This window comes from Lepisosteus oculatus, chromosome 11 (assembly GCF_040954835.1).
Source record: "Lepisosteus oculatus isolate fLepOcu1 chromosome 11, fLepOcu1.hap2, whole genome shotgun sequence".
NCBI lineage: Eukaryota > Metazoa > Chordata > Actinopteri > Semionotiformes > Lepisosteidae > Lepisosteus > Lepisosteus oculatus.
Genome location: NC_090706.1, coordinates 38,028,702 through 38,041,111, shown reverse-complemented (window position 1 = coordinate 38,041,111; position 12,410 = coordinate 38,028,702). Strand labels below are relative to the sequence as shown.

Here is a 12,410-nt window from a genome sequence, read left to right as displayed (position 1 = left end):
ATAACCCAATAGGTTTGAGTTCCGTCTCTTATGTTGAGCTGCTTAGTCCTTGAGGAGTTTGATGGTTCTGGTATTGATTTTGATGTGATTGAGATTGCAGCGGCAGCTTGATACTGGTCTTATCTCAGCTTTTGAGAGCAAAATCGTCCGCTTTGTAGAACTTTGCATGTGCCTTGTAGCTCCCCGATCAAGGCCTACTCTTTACACCAGGGGTCTCTAACTCCTCCAACTCCCAGACCAGCAGTTTTATTAGTAACTTGTTTATATGTAGCAATTTGCCTGTGATAAATGAAATGGATGATCTGGTATAGTAGAATTCATTAAGACCAAAAACCAGAACACTCTTCAATTGAAGTGTTTTTTATCTTTAAAAAATGTGAGTTTGGGGTGACCTCTTTAACTAACTGGAGTGGGGATCTGCAGAACCAGATTTAGAGACCCCTGCTTTAAGCCATACAGTGTTATCCAGACAATGTACTATGTCCATTTCGGAGACTATTAAAAATAAAAAAAGTTTTCCTACTTTGCATTTTCTGAATTAAAACAAGCTTGTTCTTGTTTTAAACCCCAGTAGTGCAAATCGTTGAGAACTGATTTACATTTCTGAGTTGGCCGGTTTTATTTTTAAAAAAGCTGATTTTATTTTTTTACTTCAGAGGGCACGTGAAATGTTTGATGTAGATGGAGTTAACTGGGGGCAGGGCGCATGCAGTGCATAGTTCAGACAGGACCCACAGCTACATTTCAGTTGTAAAACCAAGCGGTGTTCACTGAAAGAGTGATCATTTTCTAGTGGTGGAAAGGAAGCTGCAACCTTTTGTCCTCTTCTCCAACCATTGAAGGGCCCCGCAAGCACGTGACTCCTGCTCGGGGCTATGAAATCAGACCACTGTGTGCTGAAATGCCGTCCTGTCACTGGGAAGTCGCTGCTCGCCCACAGAGGAAGCTGTGCCCTGGACTGTGAGCTCAGGCTGTCAGCCTCGGCGCCCAGCTTGCCTGTGCTTCTGCAGCGCCATGGAACAGCCTGCCAGGGAGGGAATGTTATACATGCAAGGTGCCAAGTTTGGGATGGTGAGTTTGCGCCTCTCACTTGCTTGTTCTGTAGGTATCGGCCCCAAAGTGCAGCTGTAGTTAATGCCTTTGACATGCTACAGTATTTGTCATTTGACTTTAGCATATCAGACATGATTTGGAGTCGTCAGGCTGCTAACTCTTAGGATACCAGTGGATGTAGCTTAAATGAATATTATCCTCCACACTCTGAAGTATCCATTTCTGAGCTTTCATTCACGCAAGGAGCAATACTCATGTTTAATGTTCACGATATGTGCTCTGAGACTGAGAATACAGAGTGAGCATCCTTAGAAAATCTGAGATAAATTTTGCTTCGTTTCTGGCAATTCAGTAAAGAAATGTAAAGGCATTTCTGTTCTGCATCCTATGTTTATTGATAATAAATCCGTACAGTGGGCAAACATAATATAAGGCGTTTGGTTATTCATCAAGTTTTTGTTCACAAATATTTATTATTTCCCTTTTTTATCTGAATTATATTTGTTTTAACTCACATTATGTGAAATGAAATCAAAAACTACCAATCAAAATTCAATCAATAGAGGATCGTAAAACCATGAAGAACAACCCTTATGCGACTTAATGCTTCCATTGCTTTTTTTTTTCATATGGCCAACAGCAATCGTATTAAACATAAAAAATCATGGGCATGATCATGGAATTTGTGTTCTTTACTCTTACTGGGCCAGATCTAAAGTGAGTGTGTGGAGTTTTTGTTTCTGTTTGGTGGTTTAGGGGAATTAAGTTTTTGTTTGAATTTCATAAATGAAACAATGGAGTATTCTTCACATTTCTTATATGCTGCCTTGAGTTCAATTAAAAGAATCCCTAAAAACTCCTGACTTAATATGATGGCCAGTTTTTGGCATTACTTGATGCGTACTCAAGCATAATAACTAATCAGGGCTTTCTTGCCTTTAATATATACAGTTCTTGCTAGTTATCCATTGGAACCATCTGGCCTCATCTAGAATGTGCTGTTGTTTTAAAAAAATCTATGATTTTATATACAATTATGCTGCATCACATTGTCCTTTTGAGATGGTTTATAATCTGGGTTGAGTATCTAATTTTTGTAAACACTTCTCTAACTCACAGGAAACGGCCTGGCTATGAAGAAACATGTCTATTTTCCTGTTTGCTGTCATTAATATGTTCCCTACATCTGTGTTTCTAAGAAGCAGAATTCTGCCTACATTTTGTTGTGAAATAAAATGGACTACTTGTAGATTTTTCTGTTCCAGTTTATTTACTTTGCATAGATCTTTTTTCCACATCTGGTTTTTTAATCAATTAGTTTTTTATAAGTTCCCTTTTTCTGTTATGCTTTCTGATGTTTACAGAAGTTGCTGTTCCTTTCTCGCTGCAGGGTGGAAAATGTGGTCCAATTTGTAGTATTTTTTTTTCTTTCGTGCTGTATGTGTGCAGCTCGTACTGGTTGCCAAGTCTTTGTCTGTTGCAGAATCACCAGTGTGTGCTACAAGAGAGGAATTGAACAAGGGTTAGGTGTAGGCTAGCAAAACAAAGACAGATGTCTGGCACGATAGAAAATGGGGAAACTCCACGGAAGGCACTCTGTGTTTCTCTGTGAAACAAGGCAGTGTCTTTGTCTTTCTCTAAGAGTGCTCTGCTTTATCTGTGCAGAAGAGCTGGAAGAGAACTTGGGTGATGCTCTTCCAGGCCAGCCCCTATGGGATCGGCCGTGTGGAGCTGTGTGACATCAGAGACGGGGGGAGTGGGGGTGTCGCTGCAACAGGGAAGCAGGGCCTGAAGAAGACCGACAAAAAGGTGATTCGCCTGGACGACTGCGTCAGCATCACCTCGGCCCCCCATGAGAGCTGCCCCAAGGACAGCATCGCCTTCTACCTCAACACCACCCAGCGCACGTACACTCTGGCGTCAGAGCAAGCCCAAGAGTGGATCACCAAGCTCTGCCAGCTGGCGTTTCAGGTATGACCCAGCAGAGTGCAACTGGTCTGAGGAAGGGGGCTGCAGTGCAGACTAAAAGTCATGCTTACACAGACTATTCTACCAAGGGTGAAGAAGACTTCTATATAGCCTGGCAATATTAAGGGGTGCTTTATATGTATTGAGAAGCCTACTGTGATAGAATCTATGGACAGTCTCATGTTATATAATAGTAAGGTGCAGAGGCCTTAAACCTATTTTGGTTTATCACATAGCAACGTAAAAGGTCTCTCAACATTTCCTCATCTTCCAGCTGGCATTATTCCGGATAATCATTACAATGTAGAATTGCCAGTACTGTTCTATTTCATTCTAACAACAAAGAAAGTATTTCATAGACTGGAATGTCAAGCAGAACAGAGCCTGGCAGCAAGTTACAGAATGTCTCATGTATAGATGAGACCAGTTATACACCATGGTTGTCTGAATGATCAGTGTTTAACCACAATCTGTTGCTTGATTAAAGCCCACGTTAGTGGTCAAATATGCTGAACTGCAGGGACGTAACTCGCAATATAAGTTATATTTTTCAGATGTGGATTAATTTGTGATTCTTTTTTTGGACTTCATAAGACAGTAAAGGGTAGCTTGTATCAGATGCATTCCTCCTGACAGATGTAGCCCCAACCATGTATAGACTTTATTGCTCTATGTGTGCGCACAGAACAGACACTATAGTGAGAGTGCTGGCAGTTCATATGGGGTTGTTTCCTTATTTATAATGCATGTTTTGCAGAAGAGAGATGGAGACACAAACACCGTGGCCAGACAGGAGAGCTCTGAGATACCGATGGAGGAGAATGAGCTGTATTCAGCATGGAAGAAGGGTATGTGTAAAAAATATTTTGCTCTTACAAAAACACATCTCTCTGGTGCCCACAGTCTATCATTGTTTCACCCAGGGGTGGGCAATCCTGGTGCTATAAGGAAGGCTGGTTTGGTTTTTGGTTTTCATTCCTTCTCTGACCTTCATTATGACTTAATGATCACCAATTAAGTGGATCTTAGGTCAAATCAGCTCTGTTTTCCAGGGAAAGGACAGGTGTTGTTTGAAGGGCACCTCTAAAGCAAGGATCCCCAATCCTGGTCCTTGGGGGCCAAGGTGTCTGTAGGTTTTTTAGGTCTCTTTAAAGCACCGGCAACTTCTCCCTGAGTTAATTTGACCCAATTAAGGCAATAACGAGGCTGTTAGGATTCCGGGTGGACTGAAATCCTGTAGACTGTCATGCCCTCCAGGAAGAGGATTGGGGTTAATAGGTCAAGGATCAAACTTGCCTAACCCTAGTTGTAGGATCCCTCATATCTGTGATAGCTGGAGGACAAGCTTATCAGGCAATGTTGTGCAATAGGATGTGTACCAACAGCAGTGAAAAATTATTTGGAGGTTTTTAAAATTATGTTCACATTCGTTGGTCATTTCTGCTCAATTCATATCTGAAAAGTAAAAAGAAAACTTTTCTTCATGTAGCAGATGTGAATATTTTTGGTTTTAGTTCTGAAACTTAAACATGAATAAGGCTAACTGGGTGTGTGTTCAGACGTATGTGTGATTCAAAGTGAAAAACAAACATGAATTCTGTTTTTTACTACCTGTAGAGAGAAACAGGTTAGAAATACTCATCCGGATTCAGTGAAAATTGCCAAGAAACAATTGGATAAAAAGTGAGCTCTAACTTTACTACAGGCAGTTTACCAGTTTACTACAAGTTTACCAGTTAACATTAGATAATTCATTATTAGGGGTGAAAATAGTTGTATTTCTGAAAGTGTCTCTGTGCAGTTAAACATTTCAACAGTTACAATACAGACTTTGAAAACAACAAATGTTTCCTTTTTAAATTGATTTTATATACCAATTTTTTATGGACCAAATTACTGGTGAGGGACAGAAATGCAACATCAAGGTTTGAGTTCTAAGGTTCTTGTGACTAATACTAGAAGAAACAGCACTAGTAAATATGCACAACAATTATGAATCTAAAAATACCTGAAAGAGATCTCTCTGAATAAAGCCACCACTTCAAAGTACCCAACTTCTTGAAATTAATTCTAAGTTTATCTTGGTCTTACATGTAGTTTCTAACGGTAAAACACTTTTGAGAAAAAAAAATATACGCAGTGTAAAAACATACAACATTGAGCTACACAATTATTTTCCATGACGAAAGATCATCATACTTAAATCTTACGCATTCCACACTTGTATGCAAATTGTAGTTTGAACATTTATTTATATGCACACACTCTTATCTGACAGCCTAAATTTTTTTTAGATTCTTTTTTTTTTGTAGTAAAGCTACTGTACAGAAGCATATGTAAACAAAACTCTACAGTAATCAAAAGTGTTAACAGAATTTCAACTAATATCTGTCTGCCGGCTTGCAAATTTAAAGGCTTGCTTTAAAGAGATTATATACCAGACTTCCATTTATATTCAGTGTTTTATGCTGTAACATCAAATCTAGTGCAGCCAACATGCTGTTCAGCAAGCATGCAGAAATTATTTTTGAACACAGGTTTCAGAACTGAGCATGTGATTGATTTCTTGTCTTGTAAACCTTTGTCTAAGCACTCTGACGTGCAGAGGCAGAATGATGGAAAGAAAAGTCTGAGAGTTGCTTTTTCTGTGAGCCTTCCAGTTCACTTATATTTATTGTTTTTCAAAACCAACAAAAATGTGTGATGCATAATTTCTATATTGAAGCAATATTAAAGAACATGTACATTGTTAGTGCAGTGTTTTATCTGAGAATATCTGAGATTCCTAGTGCCCTTCCCACATCCCTCCCAAACCTTCCCTCACAATTAAAGGAGAAAGAGACGGAAGACCCAAAATAGAGCATAGCTAAATGCTAATCATGCTAATAGTATATAGGAAACAAAAAAATGGAAGGCCAGTCCTGTCAGGTATCATCTGAGTCGCTGGTTAGCGACCTGCTCTTCATTTCTTTCATTGACAATCATTGCACTGGATTAGCAGTGATGCTGGATCCAGTGACCCACGTCAATGAATTGGCTTGGAAGTGCTGCATGATGGGTAATTCCTTCTGTTTAAGCACTCATTTTTATTTATATTGATTTTTTTCTGTCGTTTGGTTTTACGTTTGGCCTCTTTGATGCACTAACCCAGTCCTGCTTTTCACACAGATCAGGAGTATGAAGTAACTGTTCAGAAGACTGAGGCATCGGCGAGGTGTTGTCTCACAGGGACTTATCTTCTGGCTCTTGATGGAGAAGCTATCACCCTGCTTGATCCTCAGACAAAAGAAGTAGTGTACTACTGGCCTTACCAGCTGCTGAGACGCTTTGGCCAGGATAAGGTAGCCTTTCAACTTTTTCTATTTGGCTTGTTTAATCAAATTGCATGGGAATCCAGTTCTATAAAGACTAAAAACATGTTCTCAGGTTAACTTCATTTTTAAGCCCTGAATGTAGCATGATCATGTTGTTCTCAATATTCATGATCATACTCTTTATTCCATCCATCCGTTTTCTGACCACTTCTTCCAATTCAGGGTCACTGGGGAGCTGGAGTCTGTCCCAGCAAGCAACGGGTGCAAGGCAGGGTACGCAGTAGACAGGACATGAGTCCATCGCAGAGCACACACAGGCAAAGACCCAAACACACACACTCACACCATGGTCAGCCTTTTCAGAAGCTAATTAACCTATCAGTATGTCTTTGGACAGTGAGAGAAAACTGCAGCACCTGGAGTAAGCCCACATGAACACAGGGAGAAACAAGCTCCACACAGGTAGCACCCCAAGAATCAGGCCCAGGGCCCCAGCACTACTCTAAGACAGCAGTGCTGAACACTGCATCACTGTGCCATTCATGCTTATTTTTCCTTTGAGTTAAAACAAGAGCAACAATTCACTCATATAAAACTCTTTTTATCACACACTAGGAACTCAGACCAGTCAATGAATAATTTGGATGTTTTTACTCATCCACCACCATTGTACCATTTGCACAGTGTGCTGGTTTAGAGGATTTTTACTCCCTAACCTCACATAAAGCTAATGTTCCAATTGATGCAGCACAATTTGACTCTCCAGTTCTTCATTGGTTTAGTCACACTTCACATCACGCTAAATGGCATTTTAATGACACTGGTGAGTGAGGATCCCAGCTGTTTTTTTTAATTATAGAAAACCCCAATTATTAATGGGATATCACTTAAAAGAAGATGATGAGCTTTCCTTGTTTATTCTTTCTAATGCTGATTTTTCTTTTTTCAGTGCTAAATTAATTAAGCTTGTGTTATGATGCACAATAAAAATACAAAAGTCTAGGTTCACGTCAGTAGGTCATTGTCTACATATATAATATTATTTACACTTTAAACGCTGAGAAGATGTGTTTCCTATGTTTTTGACTTGTGCTGTTCATTTGGATGACAAAACAAAGATGCAGCCCTGTGATTTCATAAAATCACTGCTAAAGTTGCTACAACAATAACTTCATTTTTATGGCGTATTTAAAAGTAGTTCAAGTAGGTAGCTGCATCAGCATGTGCAGGCTGCAAAGTAACAAGTAAAGGTTTATTCTGTGCTGAAAAGAGAAGAAAAAAAACACAACATTTAGGCTGTGGAGCCTTCATCAGGTGTGACACCCGAAGAAGGCTCCACAGTCAAAACGTTGTGTTTCTTTTCTTCTCTTTTCAGCATGGAATACGTCTTTAAAAGTAGCATTTAAAAGCTCTTGACAGTAGGTGTGCTGTAACGTATAAATTTACACTGAATAGTGAATTACAAAGTAAGTACATATAAGAAAGACAATTGATTAGAGGTGCAGTACTAGTTAGAGAATGGAGCATGCACAGACATTAATTAAGTAAAAGGCTTTCAGAAGAGAAAGGTTTTAAGTCTCGAAATGCAATCAGGGTAGGTGACTGTCTGATATCTTTGGGTATAGAATTCCAGAGCTCTGGGGTGTAGCGAGAGAAGGTTCTGTCTGTCATCCGTAGAATGTAAACGATCTTGAGGGACACCTAGACCAGAGTCAGATGATTGAAGGCTGCGAGGTGGGAAGAAGACAGATAATAAGTCAGACAGTGCTGAGGTGCCAAGTCAGGTAAAGCCAGGTGAGCATGAGGATTGTTAGGAACCGGTTAGGAAGTTTCAGAAGTTTATGAAGTGCAAGGACTCGGGAACAGGAATAATGTGATTGCTTGCACACGGCCTAGTCTAGATTCTCTCTGCTCAATTCTGAATATAGTGGTGTTTGTTCAGTGTGGATTTAGTTACTCGAGTGAGCAGGGTGTGGCAGAAATCATTTCTATAAAAAACAAATGTGTTGACCAGCCCTTCTGCAACTGTCAAAGACAACAGAGGTTGCAGTCTCGAGATGTTTCTGAGATGGAAGAATAATGTTTTTACAATATTCTGCACATGAGCATTAAACATCAAGCCAGACTTAAGTTAAAGAATGACAGAGGTTCACCTGCATGCTCGGACATGGATAATATATATTGACACTTAATCGAAACAAACACCTTCTTCCGTGGACCAGAGAACATCTGATGTGACAGCAGAGAAACTGGTGGAGGGTTTTGTCTTGCCCTCGACAGACCTGATGAAAGACAAGGGTGGAAACATCACGTTGAGAGTTATGCTGATTATGGCATTGCTTAAACCAACAGGTGGAAGTGTGGTGGTGAACTGAGGAATCTCCTTTAAGAAAGGAACAATGTTATTTTCCAACAGGACCAAGCACTGATAACAGTGGCGAGACGTCAGGAAATCTGTGGGAATAACTCAGCAATGCAGACTGCTGAGTTGTTCTGTGACTGGCCAGACTTTGCTGTTGCTCTAGTCAGACCACTTTATTGGCTGATCACATCTACTGTAAGTGTCAGTGCTGTCAGAATCGTATTGGTACTCTGGGAGGTCATAGCCGGCAATAACTTTGTGATGTTTTCATTTTGACACGGTCATGGATTGTCCTAAGAGTTGATTCTTAAATCTTTAGTTTTGCTTTCTTTTCTATGACATTGTTAGATGCCTACTGTATGTGCAGTGGGACTGCTGGCATTTTAATGCCGCGCAGGAAGGTGCTGAATTTCAGTGGTGGCTAAAATTCCTTCCTACTATATGTGCAAAGCACTTGGGAATCCTTTGGGATTAGAAATCCTTGCAAATGCAAGGATTTGTTATTATTAAATTGATTAAATGCATTAGTGCAGAGTATTACATTGGGTTTTTGCATCCTCATATTTGCAAAGATTTACTTTTTTGAATTAGGGAGCTATTTGACATTTTATGTTTATTAGAGGGTTGTTGTGGCTGGAAGTTTATTTCATATGTCAAAGAACTGAAATTTTCAAAGATAAGACATCTCCAAACAGATCTGCCTGATAGTTTGAAAGATACATAATGGGGAAAAAAGCAAAACAAGAGTCTAAAGTAAAGTAACTTAAAAAACGTACATGATTCTTGCTGGCCTCTCCTCTTCTTGTTCCTGACCCTCCAGTGTGTGGTGGTGTTGCCCCTGACCTTTTGATGAACGAATGGCTCAGAGGTGGGCAGCATGGAGGACGCCAGACTCCTGGAACTAAGGCTTAGCTGCCTCTAGCACTTTGCCATTGGTTGAAAACTGCTTGCTGGACAGGTTCTTCACTAGTGTATTAAGGAGATGGGAATCACAGGAGGACCAAGGCTGGAGCACAGTGGTAGACCTCCCATCTGTAACGTCATAAACATTCAGGGATACAGTTGGCAGTCTGTGGCATTTTGGATCGTATCATGTCAACATGTCAATATGTCAGTTTCAGCAGCAGAGAACAGCTGATCTGGGAGGATTTGTGAACAGCTGAGCGTTTCTTCAGTATTCACCGGGCTCACACTTTTCATCCCTCCAGCTCATTAATGAAATTGTGTACAGAAACCAAACAGATGCGGAAGCTCTTGCTGGTGGCAGCACGACTCATGCTTGTGTCTTCTCTAATCACGCTTTGCATGTAGAAAACATTGACAGGTGAATTGGAAGATATCTGGATGCTCAGGTCCCTGCTCATCTTGAACATCCTAGCATTACTGGAGGGACTGCACCACAGACAAACACATCTTATTCCATGACTTGACATGGAGGACATATATCTCTATGGGTTTATAATAAATTTTAATTGGTGCCATGACGCCTACATACACTAAATTGAATCACACCAAGAACCTCAGTCCTTGATCAGGTTTTGCTAGAGGCTCTTTTTTTTAATTGATGTTTAGTGTTAGCACAAGCAAATGCACACCCACCTGGGCTCATGACACAGAACCTGTAAGAACCTTAACCTAGTCATGCTCACCAGGGTAACTTGTCTGTGGCCACAAGAGGCCTTGTTACCTCACTTATTGAAATGCTTTTGTTTTTATGTGACCTTGTGTGACAATTTATGCATGTAAACTTGTGTAATTTACTGTATGTGTGGACACCACATACATTCTCTCCACAGCAAACTAAGAGAGGGTTGTAGAAAAAAACTTAATTTCATTCTTATAAACTACAAAAGTAATTCACAGAATGGCATATGGAATCTGAAAACTGATCTGTTAGGACCAATTACATGTATGTGCAGGGGGCTTTACCTGTAAGTAAAGTTTTATTGCTGTTATTATCCTAGGATGCGGTGACCTTTGAGGCTGGCAGGCGGTGTGAATCTGGGGAAGGCCACTTCACATTCCTGTCCAAAGATGTAACAAAGATCTACAGGACCATTGAAGATGCCATTGGACATCAGAAAAAGCAAATATGCATGATGAACCCAGAAATGGATGCGGTGCCCTCTCAGTCTTTCTCTCATTCCTCCACGCAGGAACACTGCCAGGTCATGTCAGCTTTCCACAACAGGGGAAGCAAAACAAGACAAGACCAGGAACTGCCACCTGAAGGCCTTGAGAAGACACGAACCCCCGCTCCAAAGCCACCCAGGAACCTTTTAGCACAAAAGAGAACGCCCAAATCCAGCCAGCAGCATGAGGATAGTTTTGAAAATGACCCTCAGAAAGCTGTTTATGCCACTGTGCAGGAACGTTCTGGTCAAGGAGCACTCCGAAGCGTTTTGAGCAGACAGCATACCATCGAGAAGGAGGAGGAGGAAGATGAGGAAAACATTGAGGAGCAAGCGGCAGAGGAGGAGGAAGAGAAGGAGGAGGACTACTGGCAGAGGCAGGAAAAGGAAACGAAGCTTCCTTCAAAGCTGAAGAGCGTTCCCTCTTCTCCTGAAAACATCTCCCAGGATTACTGGGGAGCATACGCAAAGAAACCTACTCTTTATGACAACATGAAGAGCTGGGAACAGAACGAATCTGAAGACCAGGAACATTCTCCCAGTTCTGAGTGCCTCTATGCTCTGGCCTCTTTTCACAAGCAGTCAAACAAAGAGAAATGCTATGAGGAGGAAAGCGAAGTCTTAAGCCCCAGGTCTACAATTGTTACCAACACTGAAATCCCTGTAGACTTCAAGCAGAAGCTTTCTGATATCTTTGCAAAGGACAGAGTCAAAGTCTTACCAGCTCTTCCAGCCCGAAATATGGGGATCACGGACAGAACATATGATAACTAGCAGCTGTGACTGCAGTGGATATACAGTATATGCCAGCTCTGCATTGCTTTATTGTGGTATGTGAGGACATGAGACATGCAATACAAAAATCCTTTTCAAACAGCAGTTCAAAATGCACTTGGCCTGGTTCATATTCTCTATGTTTCATTCTTTCCAACAAATCTAATTAAACAGCAACAAGTATAAATGCTCAGAACACAGGAGGTTATAATTCAACTGAAGCTATTCAACCCATCTTTCCTCTTTGGTTGCTAGTAGCTAATTAAACTCAGAATCACAGAACCCAGTTCTGTCTTGAAATATTACAGACTTTTTGCAGATTTGAATACACCTACGTTTGGTTTCCAATCCAGGATTTTAAATGTTATTTTGCCTTGTGGCCACTTCTATGGCTAAATCACCTTTTTATTAAATACTTGGTATTGATTAGTTATGTGATTTAATCAGTCAAGGGTCCATAGAGAACATAAGTGAAGAAAAGAAAGCAGGTATGCTTGTAGAGGATGATGACAGTAACAGGGTAAGAATGAAAAGCAACTTATTTAAACTGTATAATAATACTGCACATGTAACTTCCAGTTCTGTCCCATGGCTCCTAGCACAGCAAGTGCTGTAAACGTCTTATTTCGATCATCCCTTAGACGCAAAAAAAAAAAAAAAAAACAGTGAAAGGTATGAAACTCTAAAATTCAAATCAAAAGCATACAGAAAAGGTAATATTTTTCGGTTATATAGTATAATGAGTTAGAGAGCTTCATACACATTAGACCTATGCTTTCAATCGAAACATTTGTTTTCACAAAGTCC

General features: G+C 40.4%; 1 protein-coding gene across 1 annotated transcript; it reads left to right on the top strand.

The window, feature by feature from the left end:
* The first annotated feature begins 667 nt into the window (after nt 1-667).
* dok3 (docking protein 3) lies at nt 668-12,032 on the top strand. Its single transcript, XM_015349647.2, has 5 exons — nt 668-1,071; nt 2,719-3,024; nt 3,779-3,869; nt 6,190-6,362; nt 10,662-12,032. Exons 1-5 carry the CDS (start codon nt 1,015-1,017, stop codon nt 11,601-11,603), a joined length of 1,569 nt encoding a protein of 522 aa, XP_015205133.2. The 5' UTR covers nt 668-1,014; the 3' UTR covers nt 11,604-12,032.
* Nucleotides 12,033-12,410: the final 378 nt, after the last annotated feature.